We start from the raw sequence: 18,789 nt of genomic DNA, 5'->3' as shown, positions 1-18,789 counted from the left end.
CATATACCTATGTGATTGTTCACTCTCCTATGTCCTTTTTAGCAGGGTGGTTTAGAGGTGTCTTAGCCTGATCTTGGGCTATTTGACATGCTGTTTTTGGGTTTTATTTGTTTTTAATTGTTTGTGTTGTGGCTCGCTTGTATAATAAAAATAAAATTATCTTTTGTATTGAGATCCCTTTATGTTGCATCTCTTTCTTTTTATAATAGGTTTCTCCACAGTACAGTCTATTAAAGCAGGCACAGTAACGTCAGTCTCTTCAGTAGCATAATTCAACACAGATTAGATCTTTTTGCAGCACACGTCTATGCATACACAACCACAGGCTTTTACTTCACAAGGATACAATAGTGCACAGCATTCTTTATCCTGCATGGAGATGGAGGGGGGAGGGTTTGATGAGGGAGATGATCCCTGTGACACAATTCCTTCCAGTCCTTATCTTTCTGCCCTATAAACTTCCTGAGCTAACAGTGCAGAGTATTATCTGACCTGTGTTTATCTTCACTCCTGATCTGAATCCTGTTCACTTCCCATGCGCTTCTGTGAGATACAGATCATACAAACACCACAATTCCCCTGGGGCTGTGGTAACCACTTCCTGTCTCCTGTGACTGTGTTAACACTCTAGTTGCTGGATGCTTCTGAAGCACGACACTTTCTGTCTCCTGTCATTGTGTTAACTCTAACAGTTGCTGGATGCTTTTGAAGCAATAGCACTACTTCTGCATGTCACACCAGGTATCATGCAACAGGGTGGCACAGTGTTTAGACTTGCAGTGCTGGGGTCCTGGGATCAAATCCCACCAAGGATAATGTTTGCAAGGAGTTTGTATAGTCTCCATGTATTTGGGTGGGTTTCCTCAAGGTTCTTTGGTTTCCTCCCACATTCCAAAGACATACTGATAGGGAATTTAGGTTGGATTGTGATACCCAATGGGAATAGTGATGAAGTCAGTAAAGTTCTATAGAATTAATGGTACTATGCAAGTGAGTAAAATAAATAAATAGACTTGTTACCAACATTAAGAGCCTGGCTCTGTAATACCTGATTATAATCCCAGAACTACACCCTGACACCCCATTGTATTCCTTGAAAGAAAGTACATGAATCTATGAGAATCTACCACAGCAAAGTAACTACTGCGATTAAAGGGTTGTCGAACACGGATATAGTGATGAATGGCAAATAAAACGGCAGTTCTTGACAGCGGCTACTAAACAATGTACAGAGCTGTAGGGTGTCACTCGATACATCTTTAAAGGTCCTTTTACAAAAGACTGACTGGTGGTACAATATTGTAGTAGTGGGGAAGGGCGTAGCTTCCCTCTGGCACTGAAAGAGTTAAAAGTGAATGTTCAAGATAGTTAGATCTCTCTGGGCTGCACTTAGGTCCAGTTAAGAGGTTAGCTGTGATAATCCAGCCCAGTAGAGTAAAGGAGAACCCAGTCCTTTGGTTAGGCATAATATGTGAATAAATGCCTTATTGCTAAGATGTTTCCTTGTGGGCTGTAGTATTGGTAACCAGCCATATCTGCCTGTAAATATTGTACATATTCCTCCTCCCCAAGTAAAGTCCCAGTTATGGTTATGAATCTCGTGTCCTATGAATTTATTGCTGCCCTGGTTCCAGAAGAGAAATGCCTGGAGACAGACGCGACCGGCTGGTCTGAAGTAAGTAGAAAGCACCACATACACTGCAGCACATCAGAGGGAGGACACACCTTGTCTGTAGGGTGCCATGGCGAGCAGGGGCCACAGCTCGCCCACGACTACCTCGCTGGGGTACTTTACAATATGACGACAGATCGGGATAGGTAAACTGTTACCAATCGGCGGTCTTTTGAATGCCTGTTTACATAAGCAGACCAAAGTAAAGCATGAGCAATGAGCAATCTATATTAGATCGCTCATTTTGGTTACTCTACTATGACTCTTGGAAGCACGATTTCTGTTTACACAGGGCGATGCATTGCCAAGATGATCTTTTGCTCTGCACAAGAGTTCATTTTCACCCAGTGAATGAGCTTGTTCGAGTGATCGGCAGCCTGTTTATTTTGCAGTATAGTTGTGAATCAAGTGTTTTTAACATTACTTGTTCATGATTATCTTGCAGTGTAAATGCCCCTTTAGATCACTTCCAGAGCATATATCAGCTGATTAGTGAGGTGACGTCTGTCAGCCCCCCAATAATCTCATATTGATGCCTGATTCTATGTCAGACCCAAACAACCCCTTTAATATAATTTTCTGTTATCACTACAGGTCTAAAATGTAGTCAGTGCCTAAACTCAGGGTAAGTGATTTTTTTTTACTTCAGTATCTTTAGAGTTCACATTATACATTTAATATTTCTAGTCTCTGAAAAGTGTATTATAAGGAATATTTGTTATTCCTCCCTTGTTACTTCTTTAGTATAGGTAATCTAATTATACTGCACCTTTTTTCAGTATCTGTTAGAAATTGCTCTGCTCTTTTCTCGTCTTTTTCTTTGATTTTCTGAAACAGAACAACTGACTGAATGAATCCAATGATTTCTGGAATTGACAGTTGAATCTTGACCGGTATATCTGTGATTCTGGAAGAGAAGAATAGGTGCTTGTGATATATTTTATCTCTCAAAAGACACAAAGTTAAATATTTTAATCAACATGGTAAAACAACAGTAGTAAGAACAGAGTGTGTTTTGGCTTTGGGTGAGAAAACTTGGTCTCAGCTTATTGCTTCATTCAGTAGATGCTCAGCAGATGGTGACTTTTATGTGCTGACGATTAATATTTGCAGTAGAAATTTTTACCCCAAAAACATGTCTCGATGCATAAAAAATGCTACGTAAAATATGGGTGTTTTTTTTTACATGACCTGTTACGGCCAATATGGTTTCTTACCTGACGGCTTCCCATTTCCCATCATACCCAGGTGTAGCGCCCCTGAGGGTTCAGTCACCACAGAGGTACTGCACCTCTCCCAGAGGTGTGGTGTGCTGCACGGAACCCCAAACACCTGCATCCAACACTACACTGCTCCAGGCCGGCTGGAGGGGTAATATGCAGAGCGCAGCTGCTGAGCCCTGACCCTGGCTGGAGTGGGGGGAACCCAAAGGTAGGGGGAACCAGTAGTGGGTGTGGGTGGAGAAAGTAGTTAGAGGGAGCACTTTAGTAGGAGTATATATAGGGAAGCCATCTTACGGTGGCAGGTCAGTTCTAGGGAGCAGTTCAGAAGAAGAGCTCGGGACAGTTCAGAAGAACAGTCCGGGGGCAGAGTCTCATTAGGAGATCTGCTCCACAAGTAGGGCCAGGTCAGGAGGCCCAGGAGGGGAGCAGGGAGTATGCTCTGTTCTAAGAAAGGATCCCAGGGGGTACAGCGCATGCAGGACGGCACCCGTACGCCCCGCATCTGTCAGAAGACAGAGGGATCGCAGCCACATTCTAGTCCCCTGAGGGTCAAGCAAGTCTGTGTAACTCCGACGGACAGGAGGGACTTCAGAGTACCCGAACAGGACTGAGAGTGGGCAGCGCAGGGCAGGAGGGAGAAGGACCTAGTGTGACGACGGTCAAAATAGGAACACGAGAAAGTGGATTCTGCCAGGTATTCCCAAGTCGCCTGAGGAAGGATTGAACCCCTGCCCGGTGAACGCAGCGCAACGCGCGAGGCCTTAACCTTTACAGTGCACCTGTGGACTGCCTTAAGAACTGTGAGTAAAGACAAGGATGACTGCACCGCACCGCCTCTGTCCAATTATTTCGTCCGCGCCATCATTTCCTCCCTGCACTACAAAGCCCAGCGCAACCACCATCCACTTACTCTGCCCTGAGGCCTGCTCCACCTGTGGGGAGCCGTTTCATCACAAGCTGCCCTAACATCTGCCTCAGAGGACTGTTGCAGTGCTGCTGGTCCTCACCAGACACCACAGGTGGCGTCACGAACTTTCCCAAATCCCCATATATACATATCCCCCTTTTTGAGTGACCGCCCTGGGCCACGGACCGGGCCAGCCACTGTGATATCCCCCGGCAATCAAGGGCCCGGCTGCCGAGTACCTCACGGCCCTGGGGGCGCGTCATCTTCTGGGGTCACGAACAGGATGCGTGACCAGCCCGTACCGACGGGTGAAGTGTGCCTAAAGAATTGTATGATGTTTCTGAATGTGGCGCCCGCCCCAGAAGAACGGGCACCATTATGTTAGTGATCAAAGACAACAATATGGAACCTCCCATCGTGGCCCGGGTCCCAGAATGGCGCCAAAAGCATACCCTGCCCCTTGCAACAGTGACTGTCTGCATAGATGTGTCCATCAAGGCAGGGAGGCCGTCACAGGGAGTGACCGACAGCAGATTGCCATGGGACCGCCCCCAAAAGATGAGAGGAGATGGAGAGAAGGAATGGAGACAGGGTGTGGTCTCAACCCGTCTAGCCAGACCGCACCCGGCAGCCAGAATGGAAGGAAGCAAAAGTCCAGCCTCCGCCTCTGGCCTGCCGCAGCATCAAGTGACCCCCCTCACGATAGAGGGAGAAGTGGAGAAATTGTCCCCGGAGGACGTGGAGTTCCTCCAGAGCGAGTTCCTCGAGCTGGGCCAACAGGGGGAGCAAGCCCAGCAAGCAGCGGTCGCAAGGTGGAGAAGCGAGCTGCTGGAAAAGTTGGCGGCACGGCGGAAAGTGACACCTGATGCCAGCAGCCGCACCCCAGCCCCGGCGGAGCCCGCAGAGAACCAGGAGGCCGTATGGAGTACAGGAGCAGGTAGGAGAGAATCCCCAGTCCCGGGCGCTGCCAGCGCCGACCTGCTCCTGGGCCTCTTCCCCCAGCCTTTGCCGTATGCCGCCGTACCCTGGCTGGAACAGCTGTGCAGCCCGGAACCTCCACCCCCGGGCGCTGAACCAGAGGATCCCCCATATAGTGCCCTCCCGGGACCTCGACTCCCGGGCGCTGAAGCTGAGGGCCTACTGCTGGAAGCCCTCCCGCCACCTCCGCCTCCGGCACCAGAGTGGATATACGGCGCGCCGGTCTTTGATTGGTCCACCCGGTTTGAGGACCAGCAGCCGTGCCCGCTCCTCCCAATACCAGCGCCCCGAGTTGCCTGCCCCGGTGGAGAAGAGTTATGCTGGAACAACCGGGGGGGGGCGGATCTGATGGGGTTCTCGCAAGAAATCGAGGCAGCCGCCCTACAGAGGAAAGAATTCTGCAGGCGGGAGCTCCGGCAACTGGAGAGGGAGCGACGTGCGCGACAAGCATGCAGTGAGCGCCTGGAGGCCCGAGACAAAGCCGCCAAGGCGTAAGTCCGCCAGGCAGAGTCAGCCCACCACAGCCCCCGTGAGGAAGGCCTCATAGACAAATTCAACCTGAAGGTTGGGTGGGGCTTTATCCGCAGTTCTGACTTTGAGAGGGACATATTTGTCAACCGGCGGGATGTGGAGCACAAGTTGGAGGAAGGCCATCCCGACAGGAACCTGTATCCGGGAGGCCGCGTCACGTTCACCCGGCACCATGGTGATCGTGGCTGGTACGCCCTGCATGTGTATCGTGTCAGCGAGGACACACCCCTGCAGGAAGTCCCTCGTGACCTGGCTGGGTCAGGGAAGAATGAAGAGTACCCCAGGCGGGGTCCCCACTATTGAGCCAACAAGTGGGACTGAACATTGTTTAAATAGTCACCCCAAAGGGTGTAATAGTTAAAGTTGAAAATAATGTTTTGAGTGCAAGTTTATATCATTAACCGTCAGGGTATACAGGCTGGGGACTGTGAACAGCTGGACGTTAAAATTGTAAATAGTTCAGCACTTCTTAAAGTGCACCCTATTGGTTTTATGGTAATAACCATGACCACAGAACAAAAACCTGTTTGGCGTGGCAGAAGCCGTGGTCCAACTCCAGGATCACCTATGACCTGCAGCCACTCCCAGGGCCTACGTTGAGGGTTTGTGGATGGGTCCCTCATGCTGCTACCAGTTGCACTTATAGAAAAGAAAGATGTTATTTAAGAAAGTTTTATAATATTCTGAAAAATGTAACCTGTAATGTTGAAGTGATGTGCCTCCCATAAAGGGAAGAAATGTTTTTATGGTCTTATATGCAGATGCATCTTAAAATTTTGCATGTCAATATATCCCTGTTTTGCTTTGTTCCAGCCCTCGGACGTGCTGTCTTTTGCCGGGGGGGAATGTGGCGACCCTGAGGGTTCAGTCGCCACAGAGGTACTGCACCTCACCCAGAGGTGTGGTATCTCTCTTCACTCAGGTAAGGAGGGAGTGCTGCACGAAACCCCAAACACCTGCATCCAACACTACACTGCTCCAGGCCGGCTGTAGGGGCAATATGCAGAGCGCAGCTGCTGAGCCCTGACCCTGGCTGGAGTGGGGGGAACCCAAAGGTAGGGGGAACCAGTAGTGGGTGTGGGTGGAGGAAGTAGTTAGAGGGAGCACTTTAGTAGGAGTATATATAGGGAAGCCATCTTACGGTGGCAGGTCAGTTCTAGGGAGCAGTTCAGAAGAACAGCTAGGGACAGTTCAGAAGAACAGTCCGGGGGCAGAGTCTCATTAGGATATCTGCTCCACAAGTAGGGCCAGGTCAGGAGGCCCAGGAGGGGAGCAGAGAGTAGGCTCCGTTCTAAGAAAGGATCCCAGGGGGTATGGCGCGTGCAGGACGGCACCCGTATGCCCCGCATCTGTCAGAAGACAGAGGGATCACAGCCGCATTCTAGTCCCCTGAGGGTCAAGCAAGTCTGTGTAACTCCGACGGACAGGAGGGACTTCAGAGTACCCAAACAGGACTGAGAGTGGGCAGCGCAGGGCCGGAGGGAGAAGGACCTAGTGTGATGACGGTCAAAATAGGAACACGAGAAAGTGGGGTTCTGCCAGGTATTCCCAAGTTGCCTGAGGAAGGATTGAACCCCTGTCCGGTGAATGCAGCGTGACAAGCGAGGCCTTAACCTGTACAGTGCACCTGTGGACTGCCTTAAGAACTGTGAGTAAAGACACAGATGACTGCACCGCACCGCCTCTGTCCAATTATTTCATCCGCGCCATCATTCCCTCCCTGCACTACAATGCCCAGCGCAACCACCATCCACTTACTCTGCCCTGAGGCCCGCTCCACCTGTGGGGAGCCGTTCCATCACAAACTGCCTTAACATCTGCCTCAGAGGACTGTTACAGCGCTGGTGATCCTCACCAGACACCACAGGTGGCGTCACGAACTTTCCCAAATCCCCATATATACATATCCCCCTTTTTGACTGACAGCCCTGGGCCATGGACCGGGCCAGCCACTGTGATATCCCCCGGCAATCAGGGCCCCGGCTGCCGAGTACCCCATGGCCCTGGGGGCGCGTCACAGTGATCCCATGATCCCTTTCCTAAAATAAAGACGCTACAACCTGTTATTCGTTGGATAAATTTGGCCACAGCGGGCGTTTATTAACAAGCAACAAATAACAATCAAAATAACAATGAAATAAATATATATATATATATATATATATGGAGGGAGGGTTCTTGGAGCTAATAGATCTGGCTTTAAATTAACTATAAAAATCAACCGCCATGTTACCCTCAGCCGTGCACCACCAGCTCGAGGGCACCAAAACTTCCACATTCCGTGAAAGACCAACCAACTAAATGCTCCCGAGGTAAAACCCCGTTCAGAGCCCAGAACTGTCTGCCAGATCACCCCCCACTCAATTCCTTCCACCGACAATTCGGTACCAACTCCAAGAACCCCACCCCCTGCCAACCACAAACAGCCCTGAAACCTTAGGCTCGTGAGTGCCCCAAAGCCACCAACGCCCTTTCAATCCCCTCCTGTATTGCAAGGGCCCAAAGATCGATACCGATAGCGTTGAGATGAACACCGTCCTTTAACCAAAAACTACCAACCCCCGATTCCAACTCAAAGTGCCTAACACTTATCCCACCATTCCTTGACACAAAGCTGGACACGGCCCTATTTAATTTTACTCTTGCTCTATTTATACCTTTTTTCTTATCTGACCGCCCGCCATTTCTTCCTGGGCACTATATCTGACCAAACAGTCAGAACCCCCGGGAGCGAAGTCCACAATCTCAGAAAATCAAAACGGATATCCCGAATTAACTCTCTCATGGGCCTTGCCCCCAAGTCGTTCCCTCCCAAATGCACAACCAGGATATCCGGTGTTCTGTCCAATCTTGCCGCTTTGTGAAACTCCGACAAAACCGGCTCCATACCATCCCCCTAAAACCTAGCCACCTTATAACCACTTGTACCCTCGGAAAGCCCAATTGCCTACCGTCACGCCTTACGTCAGCACGCAGCGCCCCCAATGCACATACGAATGTCCGAAAATCGAAGCTAACTGACGCGCCCAGGGGATGGGGACGACTCGGCGCCCGGACCTTGTTGTTAGATCTGGGGGACGTCGCGGTGGCTGGCTCCCGGGCCCGTACCCTGGGGTCACTCTTAAAAGCTAGGAATAATGGGGAAAGTAAGTGGGATAGGGGAAATTGTTCGTGACGCCACCCATGGTGTCTGTTGAGGATCACCAGCGCTGCTACAGTCCTCTAAGGCCGGTGATCAGGAAGCTTAGTTGGTGCGGCTACCCACAGGTGGAGCGGGGCCTCAGGGCAGCATAGAGAAAGGGATGCAGGACAGAGGGGACCCAGCCGGGTCAGAAGAAGAATAGGCACACTCACAACAGTTCACTTCAGTACCTTTACTGGTGGTGTTTCAGGCACGATCCAGGGTACTTCAGGGTGAAGGGTGCATTTCAGGACTCTCCCCAGTGAGCGGGTGTGGGGCCTCCTGTTTCTTGCCTTTTCCTGATAAGTTTATGACCTGCCTGAAGCTAGGCCTAACTTGGTCTCTGTCTTGCACCGGCTGACCTGGTGGTAGGGCCTTCTGTTGGAGATCACACTCCCTGTCTTTTGGGCCTCTGTGATTCCTGACCCTGGGATAACGGTCAGCTTCTGGTGTTCCTGGGACATGTAGTTCGCCAGGGGTTCCGGTTGTTTCTGCTGGTCGTAGAGATCCCTGCAGACACGGACCCCGTGTCCGGTATATGGTCTTGGGGTGAGCTGGCTAAGCTCCTCTGCCCCCTATGTAGCTTGCTTACTCCACTTGCCTTCGGCCGCGCTCGGGGCCCTCACTAGGCTTCACACGGGCAGTAGGCCTCGCTACTCTTCACCGCTCTTATGGCGTCGGCGCGCCGTTGGCTCACTAGTCTGAGCTCTATGAGTCTGAACTCTCTCTAGAGGGACTGGTACTACCTCTGTCCCCTGAGGAAACTGTTCTCAAGACTGCAGATTGAGCTCCACTGCAGACTGACCTCTCTCAGGCTCATCTTCTGCAGGAACTTCAGACTCTACTGCCTAGCTCCACCTTCCCTATTTATATCCCTAACGGGCTCCCTCTGGTGGTCTGAGGTGGAAGGTGGAGGTGTGTGAATGCTATGAGGGCCTCTTGTGGAGGAATCCATCCATGCACCCCTCTGGGATCTGTGGCACCAGTGCATAGCAGGGCGCCACATAACCAGGGAATGCCACCTAAAAGAATAATAAACAAGCATATTCAACAACTTGTAAGGCAGCCCTAGTCATCATAATGGGGGATACTCGCTTCGCTGCGACAATCAACGCACACGTGCAATATCTTTCCGTTTTTTAAACAATGCTCCACAGTTTATTACTTCATAAACCGCATATGAACCAGGTCCAACTCAGTGGCACGCCGACACACATATATACAATATTCATGAGCCAAGTGACACACAAGCCCACTTGCTCCAGGTACAGCCTTCAGCAAGTTAATCATATAGCAATGTCCATAGCAATGTCCATATAACGTAGTGTATTACCTTTGCCGGGTTTAGCTGACTCAGTCCATTACTCCGCCACCACTGTGGCTTTGTGGCTTCCCAGGTAGGGGTCTCCAGCCGTCGTTCCCTCAAAGGCCACTGACATCCACACAGGATCCAGGCTCTGCCTTTCAGGACTCTTACTCAAGCCTCTGCCTTCCAAGGCCACTAGCATCCACACAGGATCCAGTCTTTGCCTTTCAGGCTGCCAGGCTTCACTCGGCCTCACTAGGCCTCTCACAAATGGTGTCCCACACAGAGCACAGGCCTCACGCCTCACACCGAACACACCTGTCTCCCATCAAGCAGGGTTTATATATGCATCCCGTGCACACACACACATACTGACAGGACCTTGCTGATGTCACAGTCATGTGATCAGACAGACATTCTGTGCGCGCAGGACCTGTGCTATGTCACAGTCATGTGACCAGTCACCTGAGGGGGAAGGCACATGGTCAGGTAAAACACATCCTGGACCATTACCGTAATGCCAGCAAGTCACTGCATTACAAACTATTCAACAACTCACAAATGAACAAAGTCCTGCTGTATTTAACGGCGAACATACGTCAAATAACGGTCCGAACTCCACCTTCCAATCCGCTTTATCACCTACGCCCCCAAACCACGCCTATCGAGCCTCAGACGCTACGCCAATCCTAAAGGAATGTGAACCATAAACACCCGGGCTAAGGCCCAACTCCTGCACCCCCTTTTTTTAGGACCACTATAAACTGGAAATGGGAAAGAAATTACCTGTCGCAATGACGTAACATAACGCCTCAAAAGTAGAACAACAAATCCTTTCCAAAACAAGACCTAACCTTTCCAACATACTAAACGTGACTGGCCTACGCTTATCCAAACTCTTGCTACCTTTTCGAAAACCTCTAAGTGCCTGCTTGACCAAAAAGGAGTTAGTAACATCAGTCAAACCCTGCAACTTGAAACTGAATGCAAGCCCAGCAACAAATTTATTAATTCTAGATGCCGACCACCCTAAGTCCGCAGCCTTACAAACCAAAAACAAGACCGCCAAGATGCTATCCTCGTCACTCTCTATCGCCCCCCAATGTGACACCCAGCTTTGCCATACTCGCCACAATGCCTCGTAAAGTAAGCAGACCAGGTTGAACTTGCCACTGACTCCTGGATCAATCTTCTAGCTCATCCGTAATCAGCAGCCACAACTGCGAAGGGCATTCCACTCCTGCGACTTCTGCCTCTGGTGCCAGTGCACGGAAATGCTCCCACTGGAAACGAGACAAAGCATCCGCTATAGAATTTGGGACACCTGGCACATGTACCGCCGAAATCCATGCATTCAACTCCAAACACCGGAGTACCAGTTCCCTGACCAGCTTAATAACCAGAGGAGACGAGGCCGACAAGCTGTTAATCACCGCCACCACACCCATATTATCACAGTGGAACCTAACTCTCCGATTCAAAAAGAACTCACCCCAAATCGAGACTGCAACTACAATTGGGAATAATTCCAACAGAGCGAGATTCTTTGTTAGACCCCTCTCTTTCCACGAATTGGGCCATTTACCCACACTCCACTTTCCCTTACAAAAAGCTCCATAGCCAGCACCGCCTGCCGCGTCCGTGTAAATCTCGCAATCAAAGCTGTTCAAAAACTCCTGCTGAATCAACGACCTGCCGTTGTAATTGTCCAAAAAACACTTCAACACCAACAAATCCTCCCTATGCTCTCGACTCAAACGAATGAAATGATGCAATACCCGCACTCCAGCTGTTGCCCTTGACAACCTACGACAAAATATTCTGCCCATAGGCATGATCCTACAAGCAAAATTCAATCTCCCTAGCAGCAACTGGAGCTCCTTCAATGTCACCTTATGCAATTTACCAATTCGCTCAACCTCCTGCCTGAGTAACAACAATTTATCCTCGGGCAATCGACACTCCATGCATTCTGCATCAATTAGTATTCACAAAAACTCAATACAGTACAAGGACCTTTGGTTTTCTCTTTAGCAAAAGAAACCCCAAAACGTTCCGCAACCCACACCACAGCTGCTAACAAATTACCACAAACAAACGAATCTGGGGGACCTATGAACAAAAAGTCATCCAGGTAATGAATAAAGGACTGCACACCTGCAACATCCCTGACCACCCAATCCAGAAAAGTACTGAAAGTTTCAAACAATGAACATGAAATCGAACAACCCATAGGCAAACACCTATCCAGGTAATAACCTTTGTTCCAAAAACAACCCAATAGCGGAATGCTAGCCGGGTGAACCGGAAGTAGCTTAAAAGCTAATTCAATGTCAGTTTTTGCTAACAATGACCCATACCGACGAACCCATGACACCACCGCATCAAATGATGTGTATTCAACCAAACATAATTCTGGCGCGATACCGTCATTGAAAGAACAACCTTTTGGGTATGACAAATGCTGGATCAGGCAAAATTTATTCGGCTCCTTCTTGGGCACTACCCCCAAAGGAGAAATGATCACGCCTTCAACCGGTAGACTATCAAAAGGCCCCGCCATACGACCTAACTCCACTTCCTTTGCCAACTTAACACTGACAACCTCTGGATGCAACAAAGTAGACCTCAAATTCTTAACAGAAAAAGGAACCGTATGGTCAGGAAGCGGGATCCTGAAACCCTCCAAAAAACCATCACTAATAATCCTGGCCTTCGATTGATCAGGGATATCTACTTAGAAAGGGGGCCATCCCTAGCAGATTCACTGGAGTCACCCCCTTGACCGGTACCCACAGACCCACAGACATCTTTCCTTTTACTTTTTTGAAGCATTTTGCAGCCCCATGGGAGCTCCCGTTGCAATGGGAACAAACATGTTTGAACTTACAGCCGTTCCCATATTTGCACTGGCCATCATTAAATTGCCAGCACGTTCCCGATTTCTCTTTTCCTCCCTGTGCTCCCTGACTACCTCCCCCCTGTCCCGATGATTGACTCCCGCTTCCTCTGCTCCCGTGAAAGGACTGCCCGTATCTAGCAGGGGCCATCACTTTTAACCAAAGGCCAATATCTTTCTGATCCCACTTAATCTCAGGCCGCACCGCCTTCCTCTGCCTGAATTGCTCGTCATACCTCAGCCATGTTTGTCCCCCGTAAGTACGATGCGCTTCCCCAATAGCGTCTAAGTAACAGAATAAACCCGAGCAATTTTCAGGAAACTTTTCCCCAATGACACCGGCCAATATAGCAAATGCCTGAAGCCAATTTGCAAAAGTCTGAGGGATCAGCGCCACCTCATCTTCCTTTTTGCTATCATCCTTCCTCCCCTTGTCTAAATTAAACTTCTCTTCTTAAAAGGGAAGGAGGGAGAAAATTTCAACATATTCATCACGCCAAATTTTCTCCTTCACCTCTTTTTTTAAATGTGCGCCCAGTGGCCCCTCGAAGCACACATACACCTCACCCTTTGCCCTATTATCCAGCTTCACCGTATCGCCCTTGTCTTTTTCCGTCTAAACCGATACTGAAACACCCGTAGATGCTACCTCTGTGCCTGCCGCAGACCCTACCGCAACGCAAGTAGGTTGCAACAGCACCTCCTGGCCTGGCAACCAGGCTCCTACGGGGGATGCCCTTGACCCACCCGCTGCCCCACTCTCCATTCCAAGCAAAATCTGTGACATGCTATGCAAGATATCCCTAATCCCCGATACCTCTGCACCCCCGGGACTGCCTAAATACCTCCCCCATGGCCCTGCAAACTGACCACTCCCTCCCCCTAGCAAAACAGCCCCTGGGGGCGACAAACCAGACATAGAATCATACTCACACAGCTGCGCAGGTGCTGTGCCCCCGCCAGCCGGAATTCCTGAGTCCTGACGATCACCTCTTCCGTCACGGTCACCGCTGGAATCGGATCCTTCTGAGTCCATTCTCTGCTCAAGGCCCGCGCCCCAGGCCTCCACGTCACCAGGGGGGACCTGAACGGTCACGGATGATGCAGACGGGCTTCTCCCCGAGGATCGCCTCCCGCCAGACCGTCTTGCACTCCTGGATGCAGTTCTGGGCCTCCTCTGGCTACCAGACCCAGACGCATGGGCCTGGTCCGTGCTGACAGAATGAACGCTGCCAGGCAGCGTGGTGTCGCTTCCCGCCGCTCCATCCCTTCCGCGTCATCCATGTGAGCCAGGCAGCAGGGGTTCCCTAGACTGCTGCCTGCCCGCAGATGCTTGCCTCCCTGGTGACATGGCGATCCTCGCAGCAGGCACCCCGACAGGAGCTTCGCCAGTGGTGCCTGCCGTTTGCTTTGCTGCTCCCGCGATACTCCTGGTCCCTCTCCTATCAGTATGGGCCCCACCACGAGTAGCAGTTGGCCTATGCAGCCCAGCTGCAGTGCGCGTGCGCCGCTCGGCCGGGGCCTGGTCCTCCAGCTCCGGCGACGCTGCTCCCGCAGGCCGCACATCCGGTGCGGCCCTGACTTCCGGCGTGGCCCTGACTTCCGGTGCGGGCCGCGCTCCACGCTGTGCAGTGCCAACAGGCCGGCTGGATGGATTCCTGCCGGGGCGAGCGTGGCGGGCCGGGACCACACCATCTCACTCTCCTCCCGCAGGGTCCCCGGAGGGGCTCTGGAACCTGCGCCTGTTGCGCCTGGATACCTCCGGTGACAGTCTCTCCGGGGGCCAGGTCCTCCTGCTCCTTCTCCCCGCTCCTGACGGCGCCTCCGTATTTTCGGCTGCTCCAAGCAGAGCAGACAGCTGGGCCTCCAGCCTTCCCCCACTGCGTGACCAGGCGACGTCTCTGAGCTGGCCCACCAGGGATTCTACAGACGCCATTTCCGGGTAATTCTCTCTGCTGCTCCTCAGGGAATGGCAGTTTTCCCGCACTTTTCCCTATATATCCGACTCTCCCACTGCCCGCCCCCAACTTCCCATTATCCAATTACCATAACCGCCTCATTTAAAAAGGTGAAACCTCCAGGCCAATCCCGGTCATGGGTGGCTTCCCCCTAGCTGTGCTGTCTCCAGCCCCCTCCTTGTTATTTCCTCTATTCATTTGCATGCTGTAGACTTGAAACTGCTTCAACTCTGTAACAAAAAAAATAAGCAGCGTGTGCATGATGTTTCAGGATGCTCATTCATTTTGTTGTTACTGTAAACTGCAGTCTTTTTGGTGCAGAAATTTCTGCTGCAAATACTCATTGTGTGCATATACCCAAATTCCTCCAATTGACATTAACTCCTTCCTGACATTGGACGTACTTGTATGTCCAATATTGGCTCCTCTTGTATGATGCGGATTTCAGTCTGAACCTTACCCAACAGAGGCTGCTGATTGTGTCACAAAAAAACCCACCGCTCCTGATCAAAGGGTATAAATTGAATCAATCAGTGAATTATCGGAAAACTAATATTTTATTTAAAATTTTAGTTGTGATTTCTGCTCTAAAATATTCTACTATTTAAAGTAAAACATTTCAAAACATAATTCATACGGTAAATAGCAAAAAAAATACTTATATATTTTGAAAGTTTCTTGGACTGAACTTTTGCAATGCAAAGGGTGAGATATATAGGAAATCTGCAGAAAAATCCATATAAAATACATAATTTGTGTGGTCGCGTCCACTAGACAGCCGCACCCATTGGATGGCTGCGTCAATAGAGGGGGTGCAGCCTCGCTCCAAGTGTATGAAGCGAGGCCATGCCAACTAGACGGGTTCTGCCTGGAAGTATGTATATTGCATATATTACCGCTGTTCCGAGCTCAGAAACAGGCGAATACTCCTAGCGCACAGTGCGTGCGCTGGGGGGATTCACAAGACTGCAGTCACACAGACTGATTGAAGACTTATCGATTTAGACCCATTTATCTGTATCTGTAAAAAAGCCGTCTAATAAAAACTGTGTGCAAGAATGGAGGAGTGAACATTAAATAAAAACGTACCGTTCCTTGTCTTTTAATGGAATTGTCTCAAATATATTTTGATACTGAGAAAGCATTTCATCTTCACATTTGTCACCATGCTGCATCAATGTATCCCATATCTGCAAAATTAAAAAAATAAAAAAGACTGATGTTTTTAACATGGTTGGATTGGCCACAATCTTTTAGTGGGCTAAAGTTTTGACACAATGTTGAGCCCCCAATATAACAGGTCTTTAACCCCTTAAGCCCCGCGGGTGGTTTGCACGTTAATGACCGGGCCAATTTTTACAATTCTGACCACTGTCAATTTATGAGGTAATTACTCTGGAACGCTTCAACAGATCCCCCTGATTCTGAGATCGTTTTTTCGTGACATATTGTACTTCATGACTGTGGAAAAATTTCTTCGATATCACTTGCGTTTATTTGTGAAAAAAACGGAAATTTGGCAAAAATTTTGAAAATTTTGCAATTTTCAAAATTTGAATTTTTAAGCCCTGAAATCAGAGCGATATGTCACACAAAAGAGTTAATAAATAACATTTCCCACATGTCTACTTTACATCAGCACAATTTTGGAACCAAAATTTTTTTTTGTTAGGGAGCTATAAGGGTTAAAAGTTGACCAGCGATTTCTCATTTTTCCAACAAAATTTACAAAACCATTTTTTTAGGGACCACATCACATTTGAAGTCACTTTGAGAGGTCTTTATGACAGAAAATACCCAAAAGTGACACCATTCTAAAAACTGCACCCCTCAAGGTGCTCAAAACCACATTCAAGAACTTTATTAACCCTTCAGGTGCTTCACAGGAATTTTTTGAATGTGGAAGAAAAAAATGAACATTTAACTTTTTTCACAAAAATGTTACTTTAGACCCAATTTTTTTTATTTTCACAGGGGTAACAAGAAAAAATGGACCACAAAATTTGTTGTGCAATTTCCCCTGGGCACGCAGATACCCAATATTTGGGGAAAAAACACTGTTTGGGCGCACTGTAGGGCTCGGAAGGGAAGGAGCGCCATTTGACTTTTTGATTGTAAAATTTGCTTGAATAATTAGCGGACACCATGTTGCGTTTAGAGAGCCCCTGTGTGCCCAAACATTGGAGCTCCCCCACAAGTTACCACATTTTGGAAACTAGACCCCCCAAGGCACCTATCTAGATGCATAGTGAGCAGTTGCAACCCCCAGGTGCTTCACAAATTGATTCGCAAAAATGAAAAAGTGAACAAAAAAACACTTTTTCATTGTTACGAATCAATTTGTGAAGCACCTAGGGGTTCCAAGTGCTCACTATGAATCTAGATAGGTGCCTTGGGGGGTCTAGTTTCCAAAATGGGGTCACTTGTGGGGGAGTTCCAATGTTTGGGCACACAGGGACTCTCTAAATGCAACATGGTATCCGCTAACAAATTGAATGGAAAATCGGCTCAAATTGTTAGCGGACACCACATTGCGTTTGGAGAGCCCCTCTGTGCCCAAACTTTGGAGCTCCCCCACAAGTGACCCCATTTTGGAAACTAGACCCCCCAAGGCACCTTTCTAGATGCATAGTGAGCACTTGGAACCCCCAGGTGCTTCACAAATTGATTCGTAATAATGAAAAAGTGAAAAAAAAAAAACACTTTTTCATTTTTACGAATCAATTTGTGAAGCACCTAGGGGTTCCAAGTGCTCACTATGCATCTAGATAGGTGCCTTGGGGGGTCTAGTTTCCAAAATGGGGTCACTTGTGGGGGAGCTCCAATGTTTGGGCACACAGGGACTCTCTAAATGCAACATGGTATCCGCTAACAAATTGAATGGAAAATCGGCTCAAATTGTTAGCGGACACCACATTGCGTTTGGAGAGCCCCTCTGTGCCCAAACTTTGGAGCTCCCCCACAAGTGACCCCATTTTGGAAACTAGACCCCCCAAGGCACCTTTCTAGATGCATAGTGAGCACTTGGAACCGCCAGGTGCTTCACAAATTGATTGGTGATAATGAAAAAGTGAAAAAAAAAACACTTTTTTATTTTTACGAATCAATTTGTGAAGCACCTAGGGGTTCCAAGTGCTCACTATGAATCTAGATAGGTGCCTTGGGGGGTCTAGTTTCCAAAATGGGGTCACTTGTGGGGGAGCTCCAAGGTTTGGGCACACAGGAACTCTCTAAATGCAACATGGTATCCGCTAACAAATTGAATGGAAAATCGGCTCAAATTGTTAGCGGACACCACATTGCATTTGGAGAGCCCCTCTGTGCCCAAACTTTGGAGCTCCCCCACAAGTGACCCCATTTTGGAAACTAGACCCGCCAAGGCACCTTTCTGGATGCATAGTGAGCACTTGGAACCCCCAGGTGCTTCACAAATTGATTCGTAATAATGAAAAAGTGAAAAAAACAACACTTTTTCATTTTTATGAATCAATTTGTGAAGCACCTGGGGTTCCAAGTGCTCACTATTCATCTAGATAGGTGCCTTGGGGGGTCTAGTTTCCAAAATGGGGTCACTTGTGGGGGAGCTCCAATGTTTGGGCACACAGGGACTCTCCAAATGCAACATGATATCCGCTAACAATTTGAGCCGACAATTTGTTAGCGGATATCATGTTGCATTTGGAGAGTCCCTGTGTGCCCAAACATTGGAGCTCCCCCACAAGTGACCCCATTTTGGAAACTAGACCCCACAAGGCACCTATCTAGATTCATAGTGAGCACTTGGAACCCCAGGTGCTTCACAAATTGATTCATAAAAATGAAAAAGTGTTTTTTTTTTCACTTTTTCATTATTACGAATCAATTTGTGAAGCACCTGGGGGTTCCAAATGCTCACTATGCATCTAGAAAGGTGCCTTGGGGGGTCTAGTTTCCAAAATGGGGTCACTTGTGGGGGAGCTCCAAAGTTTGGGCACAGAGGGGCTCTCCAAACGCAATGTGGTGTCCGCTAACAATTTGAGCCGATTTTCCATTCAATTTGTTAGCGGATACCATGTTGCATTTAGAGAGTCCCTGCGTGCCCAAACATTGGAGGTCCCTCACAAGTGACCCCATTTTGGAAACTAGACCCCCCAA

The 18,789-nt window shown here is 49.0% G+C and overlaps 1 protein-coding gene across 5 annotated transcripts in view; it reads right to left on the bottom strand.

The window, feature by feature from the left end:
* LOC141161605 (uncharacterized) overlaps positions 1-18,789 on the bottom strand; it is a 273,682-nt gene that overhangs the window by 26,985 nt on the left and 227,908 nt on the right. For 4 of the 5 annotated variants that reach the window (XM_073646646.1, XM_073646645.1, XM_073646644.1 and 1 more), the window contains 3 exons: positions 15,745-15,845; positions 15,060-15,158; positions 2,442-2,579 (listed from right to left, as the gene is read on the bottom strand). In XM_073646646.1, the coding sequence (XP_073502747.1) occupies positions 2,442-2,579; positions 15,060-15,158; positions 15,745-15,845 (338 nt within the window). The remainder of the gene's footprint in view (positions 1-2,441; positions 2,580-15,059; positions 15,159-15,744; positions 15,846-18,789) is intronic. The other variant, XM_073646647.1, reaches the window with a different exon arrangement.

Source organism: Phyllobates terribilis, unplaced genomic scaffold (genome assembly GCF_046119375.1).
Source record: "Phyllobates terribilis strain yellow unplaced genomic scaffold, ASM4611937v1 Scaffold_9__5_contigs__length_417890890, whole genome shotgun sequence".
Taxonomy (NCBI): Eukaryota; Metazoa; Chordata; class Amphibia; order Anura; family Dendrobatidae; genus Phyllobates; species Phyllobates terribilis.
This window is presented reverse-complemented; position numbering and strand designations above follow the sequence as displayed.